General features: G+C 40.8%; 2 protein-coding genes across 2 annotated transcripts; both read left to right on the forward strand.

Moving 5' to 3' along the window:
- Positions 1 to 267: 267 nt before the first annotated feature.
- On the forward strand, positions 268 to 5,340 carry LOC311060818 (H-2 class II histocompatibility antigen, A-Q alpha chain-like; the record flags this gene model as incomplete). The annotated part of the gene is made up of 4 exons (XM_084079161.1): positions 268 to 391; positions 954 to 1,211; positions 3,537 to 3,818; positions 5,210 to 5,340. The coding sequence occupies exons 1-4, from the start codon at positions 325 to 327 to the stop codon at positions 5,338 to 5,340; spliced, it is 738 nt and encodes a 245-aa protein (XP_083935287.1). The 5' UTR covers positions 268 to 324.
- A 12,840-nt stretch (positions 5,341 to 18,180) lies between these two features.
- On the forward strand, positions 18,181 to 22,518 carry LOC311060828 (HLA class II histocompatibility antigen, DR beta 5 chain-like). Its single transcript, XM_084079172.1, has 7 exons — positions 18,181 to 18,294; positions 19,061 to 19,333; positions 19,721 to 19,934; positions 20,124 to 20,191; positions 20,884 to 20,997; positions 21,326 to 21,356; positions 22,375 to 22,518. Coding segments are annotated over exons 3-7 (372 nt in total). The 5' UTR covers positions 18,181 to 18,294; positions 19,061 to 19,333; positions 19,721 to 19,776; the 3' UTR covers positions 22,376 to 22,518.
- Positions 22,519 to 26,136: the final 3,618 nt, after the last annotated feature.

Raw genomic sequence — 26,136 nt, forward strand, 5'->3', positions numbered from 1 at the left:
GGCCTGGTTTAAAAATAAACATTTGACATCACATGAACTCCACTATACTTATTATGGGCAATTGTACAAATGACAGTGCTAATCGCTCAGCACAGGTTGTTTGCCAAATATAGGCCTCCCTCGGTCTTCACAGACAGCGTCTCAGATCTACCTTATGGGGATACAGAGTGAACCCAAAGTGACAGAGACAGATGACACAACACTGTATCTGTAATCTGATTGGCTGATTCTCCTAAACCACTCCTTTGTCAGACAGCAGAACTTGTGTTGAAGTAAACTCCTGTTTATTCTGATCTGTTCACTTCAGCTCGCTTTGTGTCTGTGATGATGAAGATTACAGCCACCCTCCTCATCCTCTCCTCTGTGCTTCATGTCAAAGCCATCCCAGGTGGTAAGTACATCAGAGTTATGTTATTATTATACGTTTATAATTGTATTGTTACGATATAAAATATACATTTATATTTCTACCGGGCACATGCACAGTTCTTGTACTTTTGCGTGCGTGCGCGCGTGCGCGTGCGTGTGCGTGTGCATGATGTCTTGTTCTATTGAGGTTGTTTAGTTGTGAGGTTGGGTGTGAGGAGCCCAATTATCCTGACAGCGGTGTTGTTTATTGTTCAACTTGTTAAAGAAGCAGGTGTAACAGTACAGTAAGATGTAACAGTACAGGTGTAACAGTGCAGTATGATGTAACAGTACAGGTGTAATAGTACAGTATGATGTAACAGCTCATACAACGTGTCACGATGCGACACGTTGTATGAGCTTGTAGATCGGCTATCTTATGACCTTTGTGCAACACTGTTGCACGAAGTAGTTCATTCATTTATTTAAAAAAGATGTACTTGTATTTTGTTTGAGTGTTTAATATCTGAAGGCTGGATCATGTGTCATTGTCACTTTGAAGAAGTTTGTAATTTAATTTAATGTCATCTTTGTTCTCTTTCCAGTCTTACACGAGGAAATTAGAGTCTTGGGCTGTTCAGACGCAGATAAAAACATAAATAAAGAATACATGTATGGACTGGATGGTGAAGTGCTGTGGTACGCAGACTTCAACCAGAGGAAGGGGGTGGAGACTCAGCCTAAGTTTGTAGATCGTATAACCTACCCAGGAGGTTATGAATCAGCTCTGGCTAATCAGGAGGCCTGCAAATTCAACCTGAACCACCGTCGCACTGCTCTGAAGAACCTACCAGTGGAACAAGGTACAGAAATACTAACTATATTAACACAACAACTGTTGAACATCAATTTGACATCAATAAACATTTAAATACATATGAAACATTTATGGTTCTATGTTAAAATGTTCTATAATGAATGGGTGTAAATATGAATATGTTCGAGAGAGAGAGAGAGAGAGAGAGAGAGAGAGAGAGCAGAGCAAAGTTTGTTGTTTACCCAGGGTGTCGGACTAAGTACGAAACTTGTTTCCAGCCGGACCCTGCATGGAAGCCTTGCTCAAGGGCTATTCAGTGGTGATTCATGATCGATGTGATGAATTGGGGAATCGAACTAGGGACCTTCCGGTATCAAGGCCGCCCCTCTAACCACTAGGCCACCGCTGCCACGAGAGAGAGAGAGAGAGAGAGAGAGAGAGAGAGAGAGAGAGAGAGAGAGAGAGAGAGAGAGAGAGAGAGAGAGAGAGAGAGAGAGAGAGAGAGAGAGAGAGAGAGAGAGAGAGAGAGAGAGAGAGAGAGAGAGAGAGAGAGAGAGAGAGAGAGAGAGAGAGAGAGAGAGAGAGAGAGAGAGAGAGAGAGAGAGAGAGAGAGAGAGAGAGAGAGAGAGAGAGAGAGAATGGGTAAAAGGGTTCTCTGACAACAAGTAAACGGGTGTTGCATAAACGGTTGGGGCATGCATTTCCAATTTGCATCGTTCATCCCTAGATTGTGTTAATAGATTTTGTAAAAGTGTAATTTCTTGACAGCCTCTAAAATATCTGCATTGATCCAGGGTTCATTTGTAACTTTAAACATAACTACCTTTACTGGGACAAGATTGTCAACTACAGTTAAAAACAAAAATGAGATGTTAAATTTGTCTGATGTTAATACTAAGTCAATTAGTTTGAGAATAGCTGCGTATCTGTGTAGACCCATTTAACAATTGATTGAAATAAAGCTTAGAAGATAAATGAATACAAATAAAAGTTCTGATAAATGTAAGCATTTTAAACATAGCATGGCCATGATTATAAAGTGTTATAAATAACACTTAATCTGTAACAACCCTGGGTCTGCTGGATGATGTACATAATAAGGCATGGCGAGAGAGTATGTTTTGCACCCTGTCCGTCCGTCCGTCCGTCCGTCCGTCCGTCCGTCCGTCCGTCCGTCCGTCCATCCGTCCGTCCGTGTGTGTGTCCAGCCGTCTCTGAGCAGCTAATCTCCGACACCGTTGGCTTGATCGCAGCGAAACTGTGCACACACACTCCCTGGATGCCAATTCAGAACCTCTGCCCCAAATTTTTCACATGGGCCTGTTATAGCGCCACCAGGAGGCTGCTTTTTGCAAAACATTTTTTTTGACAGTACTCCTACAGATGTTGTCCAAACATCACGCAAATCGGTACACAGTATCTCTATAGTCATTAAATGAAACAAGTATTTCTGATTTTTTATATTCCATCCTGACCCCATGAGATTTTGCACGCACATTCCCACTATGCCCAGGAATAAATGGCAATTAAACATTTTCAAATCAGCCTCATGGTGGCGCTATAACAGGCCGATTTGTGTTTTTACCTGTAACTGCACCGATCTGTATAAAACTTTGTATGCACACTCCCTACAGGTCAAGGAAAAACCTTTGCCTTGCATTTTTCACATCTGCCTTTTATAGCGCCACCAGGAGGCCGACTTATGTAGAACATTTTTTTAATATTACTCCTTCCCATTGTATCCAAATTTCACGCAAATCGGTATACTACACATGAGCTCTATAGTCAAGTGATGAATACGGATCTGTTTGATTTTTCAAATTCCATCCTGATTCACATCTAAAGTTTGCAGTAGTGGCTTGTTTTGAACAAAATGCCGCAAATCATGAACGCACTGTCCGATTGCGGTCAAACTTTACATGAATGTAGTGTCAGATTGCACCGCACGGCCAAGGAAGAAATGGCACTCTTTTCACATTGGCCTATTATAGCGCCACCAGGAAGCCACAATAACTTACCTGACCTGGCGGAGACCTGTGCTACGGGGAGCACTTTTTCTAGTTGCTAGATACGTTACTCTGTAAAGGATATCAACAGCATCATTGCTATTTGCTACAGTGATGACTAATGTTATTTTATTAGTTTACCATCATTCATTGGTTTGATGATAGATTAATAGCATACATGTGAAATTTAGACTTGCTTTATTTTCCTCTTTTGTAGTTTCACGACTTCTATTAAAGATTTGTCAAGATAAGCTACTGTCTTGGCTGATTTTGTAGAAGCTCGCTGCATAGCCACATATGCATACGTGTGTTGAGGGCAGAAGACATAATGTCTCTGTGTCTTTGTGTATTTTATGTGTTTTCAGATGCTCCTGACACCATGATCTACACCAGAGACGAGGTTCAACTGGGAGTGGACAACACTCTCATCTGTCATGTGACTGGTTTCTACCCCGCCCCCGTTCAAGTCACATGGACCAGGAACAACCTCAACCTGACCAGTAACATCACAACCACCGTGCCGCTCTTGAACAAAGATGGAACCTTCTACCAGTTCTCCAGTGTGAAGTTCAGACCAGAGCAGGGAGACATCTACAGCTGTACTGTCAACCACCAATCACTGCCTGGACCTGAGACCATGATGTGGGGTAAGAACACTGTCCTGATAAATAAAGCACAGTCTATAAATAAACGTTGTCCAAAAATAAACACTGTCCTGATGACCACTGTTCACACGTAATCAAATAAAATAAAACTCTTCTCCTTTGGTCTAGTTACCATCAGGGGTCACCACAGCGATCCTCTTTTTCCATCTGTTTCTGTTCTCTGCATCTTCCTCGGTCACTCCACCTGCATCCTCTCTCACTGCATCCATAAACCTCCTATTTGGCCTTTTTCTTCTCCTCTACCTGGCAGCTCCATCTTCAGCGTCCTTCACCCAATGTTTTCAAACCGTACAGCATGGCTGGTCTCACTGCCGTCTTATACATCTTCCCTCTCACTCTTGCTGGTACCCTTCTGTCACAAATAGCATGTCATCATAAACACTGTCCATAAATAAACACTCCACTCATTCAATATCCATGCAGTATGCATAGATATTGAATTTGTGTGTGTGCGTGTGCGTGTGCGTGCGCGTGCGTACAGTAGATGCATATTAATTTGTTTATGTATTTACATATTAACTGCCCACAAAGTTTCGGAAACTTACCTTCGGTCTATTATTTCTCCCCTTCAATAATACCAATTGGTATTGTGTTTTATATCATTTTTATCATTGATTAGTCATCTTTACAACGAGGTACAGCTTGTAAGGATCGGGCATTCGTGGAATGAACAACACAGCTAAACGTGTGGGTAGCGTCCCCAAAAAATCTGCCAAAATCCCGCAATATGTTTCTTTGTAAATCGCTCTGGTTTTGAGCGACCTGACAGCACTCACCTGCTGAGAGGTGTGTGCCAGTCACAGGTTTGACTCATACTTTTTTGGTGACTGGCACCTGAACATGGGTTCTACAACTTAGTTGAGTTTGTATATGCTCCAAGCAGCAACACTGCCCCCATGGAAAGATGTCACGTTGGTCCCTTCAGGATAAGGCCTGTGCAGTGTTTCTGCTTGGAGCATACACAAACTCAACAAAGTTGCAAGACCCATGTTCAGGTGCCAGTCACACACCTGTGAGGCAGTCACACACCTGTGAGGCAGTCACACACCTGTGAGGCAGTCACACACCTCCTGACAGGTCGCTCAAAACAAGAGCGATTGACAACAGAAGCATATTGGGCAATTTTGGCAATTTCTTTGAAGGCGCTACCACACGTTTAGCTGATGAATGATATAAAACACAAAACAAATTGGCATTATTGAGGGGGGGAAATAATCAACCGGAGGGGGGTGTGTGTGTGTGTGTGTGTGTGTGTGTGTGTGTGTGTGTGTGTGTGTGTGTGTGTGTGTGTGTGTGTGTGTGTGTGTGTGTGTGTGTGTGTGTGTGTGTGTGTGTGTGTGTGTGTGTGTGTGTGTGTGTTTGTGTGTGTCCAGATGTGGATCATCACATCCCAGCTCAGCCCAGCGTGGGTCCAGATGTGTTCTGTGGGGTGGGGCTGACCCTGGGTCTGCTGGGAGTTGCCATGGGAACCTTCTTCCTCATCAAAGGGAACAAATGCAACTAAAAATATAGCTGCAAGCAGCAATGAGCGGTTTCGAGAATAATGGCAGACTGGCAGACTGTGACAGAGTGGCAGACTGGCAGACTGGCAGACTGTGACAGAGTGGCAGACTGGCAGACTGGCAGACTGTGACAGACTGGCAGACTGCAGACTGGCAGACTGTGACAGAGTGGCAGAGTGGCAGACTGGCAGACTGGCAGACTGTGACAGAGTGGCAGACTGGCAGACTGTGACAGAGTGGCAGACTGGCAGACTGTGACAGACTGGCAGACTGGCAGACTGGCAGACTGTGACAGAGTGGCAGACTGGCAGACTGGCAGACTGTGACAGAGTGGCAGACTGGCAGACAGACAGACTGTGGCAGAGTGGCAGAGTGGCAGACAGACAGACAGTGACAGAGTGGCAGACTGGCAGACTGTGACAGAGTGGCAGACTGGCAGACTGGCAGACTGTGACAGAGTGGCAGACAGACAGACAGACAGACAGACAGACAGACTGTGACAGAGTGGCAGAGTGGCAGACTGGCAGACTGGCAGACTGGCAGACTGGCAGACAGACAGACAGTGACAGAGAGGCAGACTGGCAGACTGGCAGACAGACAGACTGTGGCAGACTGGCAGACTGGCAGACAGACACACAGTGACAGAGTGGCAGACTGGCAGACAGACAGACTGTGACAGAGTGGCAGACTGGCAGACAGACAGACAGACAGACAGACAGACAGTGACAGAGTGGCAGACTGGCAGACTGGCAGACAGACAGACAGTGACAGAGTGGCAGACTGGCAGACAGACAGACTGTGACAGAGTGACAGAATGGCAGACAGACAGACAGTGACAGAGTGGCAGACTGGCAGACAGACAGACAGTGACAGAGTGGCAGACTGGCAGACAGACAGACAGACAGTGACAGAGTGGCAGACTGGCAGACAGACAGACAGTGACAGAGTGAGAGAGAGAGAGAGAGAGAGAGAGAGAGAGAGAGAGAGAGAGAGAGAGAGAGAGAGAGAGAGAGAGAGAGAGAGAGAGAGAGAGAGAGAGAGAGAGAGAGAGAGAGAGAGAGAGAGAGAGAGAGAGAGAGAGAGAGAGGAGAGAGAGGGAGAGAAAAGAAAGAGAGAGGGAGAGAGAGAGAGAGGCAGTGAGAAAGAGAGGCAGTAAGAGAGAGAGAGCGAGAGAGAAGAAGTGAACATGCATTAATTAACAAAGTCATGATTTTTGTTCAGTAAATTATATTTGGACCGGTTAAATTGGGGTTTGAACCAGGGACCTATAGACTTGTGGGTAGACAGTGTAAAGGATAAGGATAATTCCAGGTCCGTTCATGAAAGTCCTTGCGGTCTTGTTTCCAATGAGGGCCTGTGAGCAATTAGGGGTTAAGAGTCTTGCTCAGAGACACATTTCATTTCATCGACACATTTGTTGGCCTGGAATCGTACCTGGGGCAGCCAGGGCCTCTGGCTCCCTAGGTGGGCTCACTAACCACTCAGCTATGGCCACAGTACAGACTGAGCCATTGGATAGACAGAATTGGATTTCATATGTGGTAAGTTATCATACAGCATGGGTTGCTTATTATATACATATATACATACAAGCTCATAACGCGTCACATTGTAGATCGGCTGTATGTGGTTACTGTAGGTGTTGTATTAATAATTACATCTGCAAAGTAACAAGTAACTAAAGCTGTCATCTGCTGTAATTGTAGTAGAGTAGAGTAGTAAAGTAAAAGTACCTAAAAATTGTACTGTGCATGTGGCAGGTGTGATTGGTGATGAGTGAGAGCAGGTGAGAGGGGTGGATCCAATCCATGGGAATAGGGGGAATTCCAAATGATGATCACCTCAACGCATTGTTGGGGACAGGGATCGAACCAGCGACCTATGGATTCACAGGCTGCCTCTCTTCTCATTGAGCTAAAGATATGGCCTCCCTGATGGTGTCTGTTGATATCTATAGGTTTTTCCGTCCTATAGGTTCTTCCGGTGTGAGATTGTAGATCAGCTATTTTCACAAGAAAGTATGTCATACATAAAAAACAACTACTCTCAAAAGCATTTCATGTTATTGTTTAAAAATTGCACATGTCTGAATTAACAGGGTCATGTTTTGTACAATGCAATTTAAATGTAAACTGTGACGAGTGGGGTTTTAACCATGGACCTCTGGCACATGAGACTAACAGTGTATTGATCAAGCTATTCAATGCACAGCCTTAGTCAGTGAAAAAGGAGAATCCAACAAAACAAAACAAAAGAGGGAATGAAGTACGTCATACATTGAAAATAACTACTCTCAATAAGCATTTCATTTATCAATTGCATGCTTATTCATTGATGTGCAATGCAATTGAGTTGGAGTCTGCATGACGTGGGATTTGAACCGGCGACTCTGCGGTATCAAGGCAGATGATTAAGCCATTGGGCCAACAGACCTGTACTAGTGAAAAGGGAGTTCACACACATGACACACTTTCACGCAAATTGCTCAGAAATCCTTGGTTTAAATGTTTTTCAAACTGCTCAATATATTTCGGAATGGAAACTAGTGGAAAATAGTCGATCTACAAGCTCACAACACGTTGCTATCTAAAAAGGTGTGAGATTGTAGATCGGCTATTTTCACAAGAAAGTATGTCATACATAAAAAACAACTACTCTCAAAAGCATTTCGTGTTATTGTCTAAACATTGCACATGTCTGAATGAACAGGGTCATGTTTTGTACAATGCAATTTAAATGTGAACTGTAATAAGTGGGATTTGAACCAGGGACCTTCGGCACATGAGACTCACACTCTACTGGTGGAGCTATCCAATACACAGCCTTAGACAGTGAAAAGGGAGACTCCAACAAAACAAAACAAAAGGGCGAATGAAGTACATCATACATTGAAAATAACTACTTTCAAGTATGCATTTCTCGTCATCTTTAACAATTGCACATGTATTCATTGATATACTCATGTTGTGTGCAATGCAATTATAATGAAGTCTACCTGAGGTGGGATTCGAACCGGCTACCCTATGGTTTCAAGGCAGATGATTAAGCGATCAAGCTATTGAACCAACACACCTGAACCTGTGAAAAAGGGCCTCAAACATGTATTTGACACAGTTTCACGCAAATTGCTCAGAAATCCTGGATTTAAATGTTTTTCAAACTGCTCAAAATTGCAGACAATCTAAGGGCAGAGCTTACTGGTCAAAGTGATACATGTGTTCCTCATGAGTCAAGGCACATGTGTAAGCAGGTTTAACGGCTGTCGGCCAAACGAGGCATGACTTTTGCCTGTTTAAAGTTTGCATTTTCAAAAAATTGCTATAGCGCCCCCCTTTGACCAATTGGAGTAAGATTGGTTTCAGTGATACTTGGAATGACCCTCTACAATATTGCAAAGTGTCAAACAAATGTGAGTCTGCATGTATGTGTTAGGGGCAGATGAATAATTGTCATAAAACATGCAACTTTCATTGGTTTATAAAAGCTTAACGTTTTCACTTATGGAGAATCCGCTTGCTTAGTTCTGTCGGCATTGGTCCAAAGTTCATGTGTAGACAGTTTCGTACAGATTGCTCAAAAATCCCAGGAGGAGTTTGATTTTTACTGCTTTTTACTGCTTTTCATAGAATTCGAAATGGTGGGAGATCTAAAGGTCAGAGGTCAAAAGTCAAACAGTGAAAGCTGTTAGGCATGAGGAGACGCATGTGTGTATCAAAGTTTCATGGCTGTAGGTCAAACAGGGCATGAGCTGTACCTGTTCAAAGTTGGCATTTTCAATTGAGTGCTACAGCGCCACCCTTTGGCCAATGGTTGTGAGTTTTGGGTTTTCGCCGTTTGGCATAGCCCTCTACCATATTGCCGAATTTCATAAAAAGTGACCACGCGGTTAGGCCAGAACTGGCAAAAACGGCGGAAGAATAATAATAATAGTGAAAGCCAAGGAATGCAATAAGGCTTCGAGCCTATTGGCCTCGAAACCTTAACAATTGATTCAAACACAGATACTCATGTTGTTAATGATAATGTTAATTTAATCATTTAAACATTAACATCATCTTCATTGAACAGATGCAGTGCATACAACTATATGATAAATACTACTGTCATGCCTCCCGTTTTTCGGTTCCCTGTTCTACTTCTGTGTAACCTGCAAGTCTATTGTTTACACTAAAGTGAAGCTAAAGTGCAACTCTACCTGTCTTCTGTCTCATTATTATTATTAATACTATTAGTGCCATATCTGGTGACGAGGTGGTAAGTTCTCACCGTGCATTTGTTGTTTTCCATTCAAAAGTTAGTTTAATTAAGCAATATTATACAAGAGGGTGTGTGTTCAATCATGATTACTGGCACATCATTGGCTCATCATTTCGCCTCGTTCCTGACCGCGTCACTGAAATGCCAATAATCATGATAAAGCCAGGGTAGGTACCCTCACAAAAACATGTAGTAATCCTGGTCACTATACTGCCTCCCCCTGGCCAGCCGGGGCGCCTGATGGAGGGGAAAGGAACTGGTTGGAATAACGTGTTCCTTCCACACACTACGTCTAACCAGGGAAACTCCCCCCTGTCAGGTGACAAGAAGGTCAGTTGGCTCTCATGCATTGAAGGAGGCATGACCTCGGCCCTGGCCTCCTTAGGTTGACAGAGGGAAGGTAGTGCCCAGGATTACATAGAGATTGGCACTGGGTGTAGAAAATGGGGTTACAAAATTGTTTTTATTTAAAAAAAAAAGCCACCCTCGAGTCTAAATTATACAACAATTACCATCAAAATAAAACATCTAAAATGTATTCATATTGTGGGGCATTTTGCTCTCAAAATAACAACCTTTCTTCAAGTGTTATCTCTGTTATCCTGGAAATACATGGGGTCTGACAGAGACAAAGTCCCTGTTTCCCTGACAACTTTTCCCAAACTGAACACATACACAAACAAAACATAATTGGCTCAATCTCACTGTAATTAAAGACGGGGTGCCACAGTTTTGTACTTTTTTTGTTTTGTATGTGTCTTTGAAGTTAATATTACTCTAATAGACCTTCTGATGTGGTTATAATATGCAAATATGTCTTGATGGATTTTTGGTTTCTTCCTGTAGGCTGAAAGCTTTTGTGTCAAAAGGCGCAATAAAAATGCACCGCTTTTACAACGTGCTATCCCTGTATCATCCCCTCCCCTTATTATCATACAACAACAGCTGTGGGCGTGGCTAACTCAAAAGCTGTGATGCCCCATGGAGCCCATTCACACACTGATCAAGGGACACCATTCACGCCTGGTCACGTATTGTCTCTATATCTGCAAAATCTACTCTTCTGTCCTTTCGCTGGCCCGACAATTTAATATAGCCTACATTATCCTGAGGAAAGCAGCACCTCAGGAGTGTTACCGGTGAGTTAAAAGTACCATCTATCAACCCAAATGAAAGTAATGAGCAAACATGAAACGGTTTGACTCAAGTCTCGCCGTCGGCTGTAGCTACGGAATTCGGCCCCTTCTTCTGAACCATAACATGGAGATAACAGAGAATACCTTAACTCTTGAAGTAAACAACCTACAGAGACCAATTAACACATTTTCTATATCATTTTGACCCAAAGAATTAATTAAAGTTGTTATTATTAAGATTAAAGCACATCTTGATTCTATTTCAGGACATAAACACCCCAAAATAAGCAGAACATGTGCAAATCACAATTATCTCATCTGTATTTCTCTTTGAACTAAACTTTTACGGTATATTCTTTTTTACTATATGTTTTGTAGGATCCTTACGGTGTGCTTGGCTTGGTATCTCCCACTTCTGTTTACGTCCAACCGGTCCCACCAAACCCGCCCGGATGCAGTGAATGGGAGAGAGACAGTGTTGCCAGATTGGACGATTTTAAAAACTCATTGGGCATTTAAAACATAAAAGTTGTTGGCTTGTTTTTAACATCTCTGGCGGGTTTTTTTTTTTTTTTTTTAAACTTTGTCTTTATTTTTCACACAGACAAAACAAAAGTTCAAAAAGGACAATACAATAAGGAAAACAAAAAACAGAACGAAAGAAAAAGACAGAACAGTAAAAAAGAAAAGCAATTCAAAAAAGAAAAGAAAGGGACAATACAGGGGGGGGGGGGTATACACTATTCATTTACTCTTATACATATGCCATTTCTCCCAACGTTTCTCAAAGATCTCTGCCTTAATCCTTAAATTATAAGTCATTTTTTCCATAAGACATATTTCTTCAATAACATCACACCAGTGTTCCTCTCTAGGAGGGTCTGTTTTCAGCCATTTCCTTGTGATGGCTTTTTTAGCTGCCAGTGTCAAGATTTTGAACAGGTAAACGTCCTCGTGTCCTATTATGTCATCTGGTGTCAAACCGAGATACAAAATCCGGGGATCACAGACAATCTTGTAGCCCATTACTGCCTCCAAAACCCGGAGAACACTGTCCCAGAATGACTGTATTTTCTTACATGACCAGAAAATGTGTGAATGATTGGCGTTCGGATGCCCACACTCTCTCCAACAAAACTGCTGTTTACTCAGTTGTTTGCTTTTGATTTTAGGTGTAATGAAAAAGCGTATTAAATTCTTCCACCCAAATTCCCTCCATTGCTTAGAGTTTGTTGAAGATTGTTGTGTGGAACACATGGAACGCCACTCACTCTCAGACACCTCAATATTAAATTCAGATTCCCATTTCGATTTCACATACATTGTATTTCTTCCATGTTGCTTCTGCAAGCCTCTATACAGTTTGGAAACAATCCTTGAAGGTGTTTGTTTATATGCACCTGTCAAAACACCAATCACTTCATTTCCTTCCACTGATATCTCCTTTTTAATTTCTGTGTCATAAAAATGTCTTAGCTGAAAAAATCTGAACATGTCACCATTTTCCAAGTCAAACTCCCTCTTGAGTTGGTCAAACGATTTGAATTCTTGACCCTCTAAAAGTGTACACATAGCTGTTATTCCCCTTTCTCTCCATCTTTCATACGTCTTATCTAGTTCCCCAGGTCTGAATTTCGTATTATGGGAGGGCCAGATCAAGAGTTTACTGTCACCTGTCAATTTATACTTTTTAACCACATCATGCCATATTCCCAATGTTTTGCTTACAATAGAATTGTCTCCCTTAAATTCTTTTCCACTTAACATGGCCTGAGGGGGAGCTCGACCCACGCCCACCTCAATTTCCTTCCACCTGGATACATAGTTTGGGGAACACCAGTAGACGATATACCTCAATTGTGCAGCATAGTAGTATTCTTTAAAATTTGGCAGTGCTAGTCCTCCATTTTCTTTGTCTAATTGCAGAGTCTTGAATCTTACCCTGGGTCGAGCTCCCGCCCAAATGAACCTAGAGATCAACTTATCCCACGCAGAGAACTGTGATTCTGGTATTTTAACTGGGAGTGACAGAAAGAGATATAGCAACCTTGGTAAAATATTCATTTTGACCACTTCAATTCTTGAACTAAAGTCCAATATTATTGTAGACCACTTAGCTACATCCTTCTTTGTCTGGTCATTTATTACATTATAGTTTGTTTCATACAATTTGTCGGCTTCTTGAGTGATTAGTACTCCCAGATACTTTATTGATGTAGCTTTCCACTTTAATCTATACATACTCCTGATTTCTTTATTCGGTATGTAATTGAGAGGAAGAACCTGTGTTTTCAGTATATTCAATTTATAGCCTGACATCTCTCCATATTCTTCCATGGTCTTCATTAATTTAGGGAGTGTTACATCCGGATTCTGGAGGTAGGTGATCAAATCATCTGCAAAAAGGCCCAGCTTGTGCTCTTCTCCTGCTATAGAGACCCCTATCACCTTCTCATTTTGTCTAATGGCTTGGGCGAGTGGCTCTATGAAAATCGCGAAGAGACCCGAGCTTGCGCAACAACCTTGTCTCGTACCCTTGAATAGCCTGAAACTGTCCGTCAAATGACCGTTTATCTTTATTCTAGCAGTTGGGTCTGTATACAGTGCTTTTATACAGTTAATAAATTGTTCATTAAACCCCATTCTCTCTAGTACTTTGTACAGAAAGGCCCAGGAGACATTGTCGTAAGCTTGTTGTGCATCAAAACTGAATAAGGCAGCATTTATATGGTGTTTATTCGTGTGTTCTAGGATATGAAGGGTGCGCCTAATGCTATCCTGTGTTTGGCGTCCTTTAATAAATCCTGTCTGATCTTCGTGTATCAGTTCAGGTAAAAAATGTTCCAGTCTATGTGTGATTATGGATGTAAATAGTTTGTAGTCCACATTCAGGACTGAAATGGGACGATATGACTCACATTTTTCCCTATCTCTACCTTCCTTCGGGATGACTGATATCACAGCCTCCTTCCAAGATGGTGGGATTACGGATTTTTTGAGGGTCCAATTAAATGATTCCAATAGAACAGAGGTCAACTCTCCCTTAAATTTTTTATAGAATTCATTGAAAATCCATCACTGCCGGGGCTCTTATTAGCTTTCAAACGACTTATGGCTGAGTCTAGTTCGTCCTCTGTGATGCTGGCTGTTAGAAAAGCATTTTGCACCCTGCCTATTGAGGGAAGATCCAATGATAATAAAAACTGTTGTATTTTCTCTTCATTTACTTTCTCAGGTTGAGAATATAATGTCTCATAGTAGTCCTTGAAGGTTCTATGGATTTCTTCTGGTTCATGTTTCAACGTGTTTGTTAGGGGATCCATAATTTTACTTATTGAATTTGTAATTTGTTGCGTTCTCAGACGCCTTGCCAATATTCTTGTAGCCCTTGGACCAGATTCATAAAAAGTTTGCTTCGTGAATCTCAATTTCTTCTCTATTTCTTCATTCAAGATGTTTTCTATCTGTTTTCGCACTTCTTTGATTTGTTTCATTATTAACTCTTTATTTTCAGCTTGTGGTTGTTGTTTCTCTAATTTTTCCAGTTTCTTCTCTAGTTGATCATATGTTACCCTCCTCATTTTCTGTAAGTGTGCTGTTCTAGATATTAGCTTTCCCCGCATTATGCATTCCACCGTGTCCCACAAAATGGTTGGAGCAACCTGTCCATTATTATTATCAGCTATACACTCCCTGATTTCTGTCTCAATTTCTTCAACAGTTGTTTTGTTGTTCAATATTCCAGTATTCAGCCTCCACAGCGTGTTTTTTGGCCTATTATTTAAATGTATGTTTAAATAGATCACATTGTGATCCGAGATGTCTGCTGTACCTATTGAGCATGTATTAACTCTATGCCTATCTATTGTATTCATTAAAAAAAGATCCAATCGGGAGTGAACTTGATGTGTAGCCGAATAGTGAGTGAACTCCTTGTCTAGTGCATGGAAAGTCCTCCATACATCAAATAGTCCCGATTCCTTAATCAGAATATTGAGGTCTTTTGACTTTCTAGATTTGTTGTTTTTCGCACTTGTTGTGTCCCGACTGTAATTCAGAATGGTGTTAAAATCACCCCCAAAGACAAGTATTCCCTCACTTTCAGTAATAATTATATCAAAACGTTTTTTGAAAAAATTTCTATCGCTCTCTGGAGGGGCATACACATTAACAAAGGTGACCACAACGCTGTCTATCCTGCCCTTGACTATTATATATCTACCATCATTATCCCTCCTTTCTTTAATCAATTCAAAATGTAAAGAATTGGATAACATTGTAGCAACCCCTCTCTGTCTACTGTTTTTGCATGAACTGAAGAACGAATTTGAGTAACCAAACTTCTTCAACTTTTCGTGTTCTTGTTTTGACATATGTGTCTCCTGGAGAAAAACAACTTGTGTCTTATCCTTTCTCATTTTCGCCAGTACCCTACTTCTCTTTATTGGACTACTCAAGCCATTCACATTCAGAGAGGCTATTTTTAGATTACGTGACCCCATCATCTAAATCCCAGCAAAGATATGGTAACATAGTGTAAAACCCCCAAACGGAAAGACACATAAACACATATACAAAAACACACTGAAAGGAAAAACTGGCTTCCATGTTGAAAGGAGGAACTCCTGCCTCCTCAACCATGACCCCGTTGGTGGGTCGAGGGAAAATCCTATCTCTAAGAAAGGGCCCTAATAGGAAGGTTTCTGGGTCGCCTAAAACGAAACGAACCTCACCCTCCAAAAGGAAAATAACCAACGTATAACTACTACAGATGAAACCGCTCTTTCAGACAAAAATTAAATGTTTGTGAGCCAAAAGAAAAACCCAAATACTATATATTAACATCCTTTTGTTACAACCTCGAAATTATAGCAATCGTACCATTATGCATTTCTTTCTTACTTTTTTTTTTTTTTTTTTTTTAGATATTAGATCTATTTTTTTCCATTACCGCCCCTCGGGGGATTCCTTCTGGGGGAGTCGCGCCAATGCCCTCTCTGGTAGGACTGTAGTTTGCCCCTCGCTCTCAGGATCAGCTCATTCTCCGTCCCACGGCGTTCTGGGACCTTCTTCCAGGATCCAAGCAGCTCTCGCAGTTGTCCTCCTACATCCCTCTGCTCATCAGATGATGTCGCATCCCTCTGCTCGTCAGTAGATGTCGCTGTTGTCGTTGTTGTCGAATCCCTCTGCTCGTCAGAAGATGTCGTCTCCTCCATGTTGTACCCCCGTCTCCTCAGCTCCTGCCCCGCCTCCTCAGCACTGCTGTATGTGCAGGCTCCCGTCTCCCAATGGATCTTCATACTTGTGTATGGTGTTCTGAATCGGATCCCTTTTGTTTTTAGGGACTTCTTTATCCAGGCATATTCCTTGCGCTTCTTGATCACATCAATGGGATAATCGTGGTCGAAGGAGAGGAAACTGCCATTCAGCTGAATCTTGTCCGTCTTGGTTTTCGCCCATGCCTCACTCAGCACTAGTTCCTTGGTTGTGAACTCTTGGAAGTTGACGATAATGGACCTCGGGGGCTTGTCAGGGGGGGATCGCTGTGGCTTTGATCTGTGTGATCGTTGTATTTTTAAGGCCAATGCATCTGGTAGGGGGAGATTGTTCCTGAGAAGTGTCTCCACAAACTCTGACATGGGGTCCTCCCCCTCCTCCCCCTCTACCACCCCAAAGATACGGATGTTGCAGCGCCGTGCGTGAAATTCTAAAGAATTTAATTTTAGCTGCGTAGCCTCCTCTCTGCCCAGACAAATGCACAAGGCCTCGGTCACTTCATCCGCCCAATTCTCAATTTTTTCCACGCGCGATTCCACTTCTTCCACTCGTTCGTTGGGACCTTGCATTTCTGCCCCAATTTTGTCAAGTTCTCCATTGATTTCTTGTCCCAGCTGGTTGAGGTCTTGTCTCAGACCACTATTAAACCCAGTGAGTTCCGTTTTTAGCTCGGTAATCGCCTTGATGATCTCTTCAGACTCCATATTCCTCTGGGGGGGCGGGGCACTCGCTGTTTGTTTGGTGCGTTGCTGTTAAACTCTTGTGTCGTCGTGTTTTATTGCTCGTTTGGGCTCCCCTTCGGTATTATTTGGCTCTTGGTTCTTCTCCTTCTTCCATCTCCCTATTCCATCGAGTATTGTTGAGTTATCGAGTTGTTTAAGGAGGAAATGTTAAAAGTCTTAGAGAGCGGCTCGCCCGCACGTCCGTCTACTCCATTGCGCCAGACCGGACGTTTCCTCTGGCGGGTTTTATTAGCCTCTCACGTCACCAAGCCTGGTTTCTTTCTACTGCTCAGTGCTCTGAGTCTGATTCAGACTTGAAGTTTAAAAAGTTACATAGGAAGGAATGGGAGTCTAACCCCAAAGCTAAATATGTGGATCACCCCTGTTGCGGGCCAATACACAATCAAAGACAATCAGAAACGGTGTGAGTTTTGGAATGCAACCTACAAACACTGCGTGCCATAATTCATCCATGCACAGGACAGGAGGTTAAAGTCTGTGTTGTGGAAATTCAATATTTCCTCGGTGAGAGAATGAAGCGTTAATACAATAATTCATATGTAAAGGGTTAGGGTTAACCCTATGTGATATAATAATGAGGAAATAAGAATAAAGAACAGAGAGGGAAAGGGAACAGGGATGGAAGGAGATGGAAGAAGGGAAGGTGGACAGGGTCCGGTTGTCAGCTCTAACCCCCTCTAGTAATAATAAAACGTACAGTTCCCAATGCTGTACACGATGCAAGGTTGTGGACTAAAATGTCTTAAAATCATAATATGGTATCGAAGCAATACGAGGTGAGTATGTAGACTTAGAGCCTTTATATGTGTTTGATGTCTGCCTGGTAACAAGTGATTAGAGTGAAAAGTAGGGATGTCCGATATTATCGGCCTCCCGATATTATCGGCCGATATTAGCATAAAAATTGATATCGGGAAAATATCGGTATCGGTTTTTGAATTTTTTTTTTTTTTTTTTTTTTGCTTTATAAATAAGTTACAGGAGTTCTTACTGTATATGGTGTGTGTGATATGAAATTTGAGCTTACCCTAATCACAATAATCCCCGCATATATCGGTATCGGTTGATATCGGTATCGGTAATTAAGAGTTGGACAATATCGGTATATCGGTTATCGGTAAAAAAGCCAATATCGGACAACCCTAGTGAAAAGTGTTTTTTCATTGGTGATGACAGTCTTGTCTGGTGAGGGTAGAATCTACCATCTACCTTTACCATCTAGATGGTAGTTGATTAAGATGATCTCTTGTCCCAAAATGTTCCCCATTCCTGTCTTATGGTTAGGGTTCCATTACAAGTCACAATCTGGTGTAGTTTTGGTTTGACGTCTGCCTAGTAACAAGTGATGAGAGTGAATGGTGTTTTTTCATTGTTTTTTGTTTACTGTTGGTGTTGGAGAAGTGAGTCGGTGTTCGGTTCCACATCAGAATGTCAACTCATCAACACGACTTCAACTAAACTCTGAAACGTCTCAACTCATCAACATGACTTCTACTAATCTCTGGCTCTGTGTTTCACTGTTTCATCTCTTTCCATGGCACAGGTAAACTTTATGTAATTACTTAAACATTGTTTTCCAATGAATTGAATTGCTTGCATATGCAAATAATGGGCTAATAAAGCATGGCAGGATAGTATTTAAGCCTTTTCTAGGCTACTGAAGCATTGCTCGCCTTTGCTGAGGTAGAGAAAGAAAAAAAAGTTGATGCTAGAATCCAGGAATGTATTGGCATGCGATACTAGCTGATAGTTTATGGATCGTTTTATATTGATTACTGAGAGGAAAGCATATCCTATCCATCGGGACTGGGAATGGACACAGAGTTCTCCCAGACTGCATTTTCATTAGATGGTTAGACTTGTTGGCAAAAACACAGAGGGACATAATTATATTCAGCTCTAAATGCGTAAACTGAAAAACAAGAAAATTGGTTTGATTTTTTTTTTTTTTGTATATGTTATGACAACACTGGGCGCACACACATTTTATTTGAGGTTTGGCCCTATTGTAATCGACTTTGCGCGAAGAATAAGTTATGCTAATAACAGCTACGCATGATGTGTGGTATGTAGTACAACGCCCCCAGAGCAGACGTGAGTTTCAGTGTAGGCTACCTGATGCCAAAAAACACAGACACATACAATGATGACTCAAACTCTGCTTGTGGAAAAAGGCATATTTGTATAAATATTTGTGCATATGGTGTGCATACCCAAACTTAGTGAATGAGGCCCAATGTGTCTGTGTTGACATTATATAGATAATAGAAATAGGAATATTGATGCTATTTTTACTTTTCTATTTCCAGATGGATTTCTCAACTATGATGTTGATAAGTGTGTGTTTAACTCCACTGACCTGAAGGACATACAGTTCATAAGATCATCGTATTACAATAAACAAGAGATTGTCGGGTATGACAGCAGGGTGGGGCAGTTTGTTGGCTACACTGAGTATGGTATCAAGCAGGCAGACTACTTTAATAAACTACGTGGATACCTGCCTGCGCTGAGAGCAGAGGCAGAGAGATACTGCAAACACAACGTTGAGAGCGACTACTCCAATGCTCTGGATAAGAGAGGTGAGCTGATCTCAGAACAACGCTCAACACTCATCACCTCATAAACTATAACATGACATCATAATTAATAATTGCTATTCAGAGATGAATGGTGTACAAAAAAATGAGTACAAAACTTCAGCCTCTTGTGTTGAAATGTAGAGGTTTGATTATGATGTAAATAGTAAAGATCTCATCATCATCATAACCATTTATTTTAATTCGGAGTACAATTGAGGGGCAGGCCCTCATTTTCAATGTAGCCGAAATACACGCAATATTCAACACTCAGTTATTACTGTACAGCAATGATTAAAACTAATAATACATTTTAGAAATAATAATAATAATAATAATAATGTAATGATAATGATAAACATATAAATAATAATGTTCTTGTTCCTCCAGTGGAGCCCTATGTGAGAGTGACCTCAGAAACGCCCTCTGCCAGGAGACACACTCACATGCTGAGGTGCAGCTCCTACAGCTTCTATCCTAAACAGATCCTGGTGACCTGGCTGAGAGATGAAGAACCTATCACCTCTGATGTGTCCTCTACTGATGAGCTGCCTGATGGAGACTGGTACTACCAGTACCACGCCTACCTGGAGTACACACCCAGGTACACACCTAACACACACCTATGTGTGATCACATCAGAGGTGGGTGTGTGTGTGTGTGTGTGTGTGTGTGTGTGTGTGTGTGTGTGTGTGTGTGTGTGTGTGTGTGTGTGTGTGTGTGTGTGTGTGTGTGTGTGTGTGTGTGTGTGTGTGTGTGTGTGTGTGTGTGTGTGTGTGTGTGTGTGTTACAGATCAGGAGAGAAGATCTCATGCATGGTGGAACACCCCAGCCTGACCGTGCCTATATTTGTGCACTGGGGTCAGTTACTCTACTGTAGTCTACTGTAATCTATACTGTAGTGTAGTCTACTGTAATCTATACTGTAATCTATTCTGTAATCTATATGTTATCTGTTCTAATCTAATGTGATGTGTTGTGAGTTTATAGATCAGCTATTGTCACTATCTTATTTAAATGCATGGGGGAAATGACTTTTTTTAAATTGCCTATAATTAGGGACGCCAAGATGAAAGTAATTAAAATATATGTATATTATTTGGTATAATATTTTCCTCTACATTGGGAAATACAGTCCTGTCAGTGTGCATTACTTGTACTGATATAGTAAATTAAAATATAATTCGTAACTTTTGGTATGGTTGTAATGAATTGCAATAATTATGTGTGGTTGTCACTAAAACCTAAGACACATCTGGTCTAGTCTCACAGCACGAACCACTCAAACTGTACTGTACTGTACTGTACTGTACTGTACTCTGTTTACGGCGCTCTGCTTTACTGTAACACAGTAAACTATACTCTGTTTTAAAACAGTTTTGTCACAGTAAAACCGAGTAGTTTGGTCTAGCTATATTATTTCTTCACAGCTACATATTCCATATGAGGGAATGAATGTCCCCACCTGACCCTGACCCTAACCCTGACCCTGACCCTAATTTGAAAATGTCATATCATATCATATAATTATATCATCATTGTTGTATTATCAGATGACTCCATGCCAGAGTCAGAGAAGAACAAGCTGGCCATCGGAGCATCAGGTCTGGTTCTGGGTCTGGTCTTGTTCCTGTCTGGATTCATCTACTTCCAGTGGAAGAAACGAGGTGATTACAATGTTTAATTAACACGTTTAATTAATTAATTAATCTGCTAACAGTGGAAGAAACAAGGTTAGATCTACAGATCTACAGTGATCTGATTAGACTGCACGTCTAATTAGATCGATGTGGTGCTATAGCTTGAGTTTAATTAGATTGAGGTCATTGGATTAAGTTAAACACCAATGACACTGACCTTACCTTCGATCAGAGTTAACACTTTATTATAATTGAATCTACAAGTCTGTCTGTCTGTCTGTCTGTCTGTCTGTCTGTCTGTCTGTCTGTCTGTTACCTCTTTAAATCCCTTTAATATTTGTTGTTCTTCTATCAGGTCGTATCCTGGTGCCGACCACCAACTTATGGTGAGAATGTTTAGGCACTTTCCACACTTCCCCTTCTCTTTGGCACAAACACATTATGATTGTTATGTTTTATAAACACATTGTGTTTAGACTCTTTCCACACTTCCACTTCCTCTTCAACACAGACATTATGTTTGTTAGCCTATATGTTTATGAAACGGCTGCTTATTCAACATCGCTATTTGAAGACTTTAACAACTGTATACACTTAATTTTCTCCAATCAAAGTCAGCCTCTTGAACTAGAAAGTATTCCAGCAGAAACAAAAGACAGTCAAATCCTAACCTAGCAGGAAATGTGAAAGTATCAAAATGTAATGTAGAATGACTTGATAATCTACTGCATGTACTCCATGAAGCTATTATAATTTATGCAGCCATTGTCTTAGTTACAGCAGCATTGTTGTTGTGAAGCTGTTTGCAAAAAGATCATTATTTATATTTAGTAAAGGAGACGTAAAATCCTCAGTATGACATTAGATTGAATGTTCATTTGGTCTAATTCCTGCCTGTCAATCTGTCATTCAAAGTCCTTTAGTGCAGCCTGTCTGTCAGTCTTATAAATGTCATTCAATCAGTCCTCGCTCATTCATTGGTTGTACTGCTTGTCTGTTATGTTCTTTTTTTTTTCACCCATAACTATATAGTGCACACATTTATAAAACTGTTAAAACTAATACACACATTTATAAAACTGTTAAACTAATACACACATTTATAAAACTGTTAAAACTAATACACACATTTATAAAACTGTTAAAACTAATACACACATGTATAAAACTGTTAAAACTAATACACACATTTATAAAACTGTTAAAACTAATACACACATGTATAAAACTGTTAAAACTAATACACACATTTATAAAACTGTTAAAACTAATACACACATTTATAAAACTGTTAAAACTAATACAAACGTTTATAAAATTGTAAACTTTTAACTGTTTAATTTTTTTACACTGTTTCATAATATTGTTTTCTCTGTCATTCTAACTGTAAGTTTGTGTTTTCAGAGACGCAGCTAGTCGTCGCTGCCCCCAGGTGGAGAGAGGAGGAAATACACATCTGTTCAATCAACTACTTTTAAATGCCTTTAACAGCAGCACAAAGATGACCTTTAGACCCTAATGAACCTTTTAAATGCCTTTAACAGCAGCACAAAGATGACCTTTAGACCCTAATGAACCTTTTCCACAGATGTGTATTCTAAACAAAAAGATAGCTTAGCTCAAATGCTAACCAAAGCTAAGCTGTGGAAGTTTTGCCGTTTGTGACCCTTCATCAAATCACATTCTATAGTTGTGCTGTGCGGAGGCGTGTCCACACTGTTTGGACTGGCGAGGCCCTGTTGGGGCGTGAGAGCCCACACACACAGTTAGAAAATAGTATTTTTGTCTCCACTATAGACATATATAACTAACATTACAGTGTCTTACTGTGTTTTTGGCTTTTTTCTACTTAGCCAGATGTGTCTATTTTCTAGAGATCTATTTTCTCTTTTCAGACAAATCATTCTAAGACAGCATGTTCAGTCTAACCCAGAGGAAAGCATAATCCAAGTTTGAGCTCTCATCTCTGGCTCATTTGTTTCTTAAGCCATAAATGAGATAAATGTGAGGCAAAAAGGAGATTTCAGCTTATGGCTCCTGTTTCTCATCGTTTTCTCCTGAGAAATAAACTCAGTATGTCTCAGATGGAACCTCTGATGAGCCATACAGGATATCTCAAAAATGTCTTAAATGTTGCTCAATGTAGCAGCATTGTTGCATCTCATATGTATGTTTCTCATTGTTTTCTCCTGAGAAATAGACTCAGTATGTCTCAGATGGAGCTCTGTTGAGCTATACAGGAGATATCAAAAATGGCTTAAATGTTGCTCAGTATAGCAGAATTGTTGCTTCTCAAATATAGCTCAGAGTGAGAGCTCAACATAATCTCATTTAGAGCTCTTTAATACTGAGATCGATCAAATCCCATAAGACTCAGATAGGCACCAGACCTTAATTATTCATAACATATCAAAAGTCTACCAAAGTCTGACCACTAGAAATGACTCAAAAGACTCCTTAATTTATTATTCATCATAGACAAATCATTTTGGTGATCCAATTAGCACATATCAATTATATAATAGTTAAGTCATTATAAGCATATTTATTCATATTTATGGGTGGCAGTGGCTCAGGGGTAGAGTGGCTCACTGTGGCTGGATGGTAACCACAAGGTTGCCAGTTCAAACCCGGTTTCACTGAACCTCTACAGTATATTGCTCCTGATGTGCTGGTTGGTGCATTGCATGGTTTCCGCCGCCATCGGTGTGTGAATGGGTGAATTGATGCACAATCTATGTAAAGTGCCTTTGATAAAGGCGCTATATAAATGCACCATTTACCATTTATGTTCAAATCTAAAAAAGTCCAATGTAATTGGACATTTCTCCTTTTTCCACAAGACAAAATGTCCAGTATCAGTGATTTAATTTCAGTTATTATTAACAATTTGTTAAAGCCTTCAGGATATCTCATTTGACACCAATAAGGAATTAATTCATTATTTCTGGGACTTACTATGAAATACAAATACAACAAGACCAGGAGACCTGGTTCTGCCAGACCCAGAATAAATTCCCTTTTATGCCCATGTATGGACGAAAGGGGGACAGACTTTTACGCCCATGTATGGACGAAAGGGGGACAGACCGTGTTATGCCCATGTAAGGACGAAAGGGACCGAGTTATGCCCATGTATGGACGAAAGGGGGACGGACAAAGCCTCATGTAGGCCGACCCCCTGGGTCTGGCAACAAAAACTGGGAAACCACGTGATAGATTATGAACGTTTGGGACAACGTTCATAATCCAAGAAATAGGTGACTAGTATCATAAACAATTAAAATGAATGCGATTCAACTTCCCTAGGCTCTACTAGGCCTAGGGAACCAGCTTAAAGTTGGGGTACCTGCAACCTTATACAGGGATTTTAATTCTGACCTCAATAGCTTCGACTACAGTACATACCTGGACAAGGAAAGTGGTGCTGTGAGGATATTATTTTTTGATTTTCGAAGCGCCTTTAACACCATACAGCCCCCCCCCCCTTCTGAAAGACAAACTGAACAGCATGCATGTTGGCCCACACCTTGGCCCTCATTTATCAACGCGGTGCAGCCCAAATAATGGGCGTACGGCGAGATCACCGCACCTTTCGGCATTTATCAATATATCCTGACGTGGGCTTTATCCTACGGTAGGCTGAAATCTCACGTCTGGTCGAGACCAGTTGTTGACGTTGGCTGCACCCGTTTATTCCATCCTAGACCTGCGGAGCAAGCATTGTTTGACTGAGAGGCATCTGGACACATAATCCACTCATAAATGTATATCTACACTAATAAATAATCGCTGTGAAAATATATCATTTTATAAACTAATTTAAACAAACTTCTTTAACAGTCATTCGGTTAAGCTTGCAGATCTGTATGGCTGCATTGGCTATTTGAAAATAGCAGATCTACAAGCTCACAACAGGTCGCATCGCAACGCGTTGTGAGCTTGTAGATCTGCTATTTTCAGCGCAGCAGCGCTTCTACGAGAGAATTGGCTAGGGTCCAATGTCAAGTTAATACGTGCAATAAAGTGATATATCTCAATAACCATACATCTTTAGAATCTGCCTTTTGGATATGTTGTACAACTCGCTAAGGCGCACACGTCTTGTTTGTCACGGTACGACACTCCTAAGTTGACCTTCTATACTTTTGGAAGGCTCATAGAGTCTTAAACCTTAAGACCATACCAAAGGACAAAGTCAAAAAAAAAAAGTGCCGTAACGGGACAAACAAGACATCCATGCGTGCGTCTCAGCCAGTTCTACAACATATCCAAAAAGTGGACCCTAAGTCCTTATCGTATTCGAGATATTGAGCAAGATAGCGAAGCCGTAACCATAGCCAATTAAAGGATAATTAAATCATGATTTGATATCAGTGTTTGATCATCTCGACTTTTGGCATTATTTTACGTGTAGATTTAGGAAAAAAATATATCGGGGAAATCACGGGCCTGGAACACCCTAAAACCAACCAGGAAGTGGCCTTTTGAGGCACTTCCTGTTTTCCGAGAAAAATAAAACGTAAATATTTGGAATCAGTGTCATCATATTTGTCTAAAACCAGAGTCTCGAAGAAAAATATAATTTCTTTCTTCTTTTAGCAAGAGTTGACCTTTGCAGTCTTTTCGCTGAACTTTGAGCTTTATCAGTGTCAAAAAAAATCAGGGCTGGTGCCAAAATATCCGGCTTACTCTCAATATGGATGGAGAGAAGTTTTAGATTTAAAAAAAATATCTGGAGCGATTAGTTCCAGATTTTGTGCTAACTTTTGTGACAAAAGTCAACGTCCAATCTTTTTGGTGAGCTTTTGTATTTCCCAAGGTCCTAGAAAATCGAGACCTATTCCATTCAATTCAGCGTCCTTTTCTGAGTCAGAAAAAGTGTTTTTAAATTTAAAAATAAAATATTTTTAAAAAATGTGAGAAAAGATAAACTTTGAACTATTTCAAAAATCTATAACTTCCCTATTAAACAATACTAGACTATTGTGTAACCTACCATTCGACTCAAAATGATCTAAATAAGAGGGTGGAAGGGTCAAAATAAAATAATAATAATAATAATATGTTTGTGAAAAAAGCTTCCAAGTTTATGAAATTTTAACGCTTGTTTAAACCACTTTATAAGGGTCATACAAAATCGAGACCTAGCCTATTTGATTCAGC

Source organism: Gymnoscopelus microlampas (assembly GCF_963454915.1).
Source record: "Gymnoscopelus microlampas genome assembly, chromosome: 14".
Taxonomy (NCBI): Eukaryota; Metazoa; Chordata; class Actinopteri; order Myctophiformes; family Myctophidae; genus Gymnoscopelus; species Gymnoscopelus microlampas.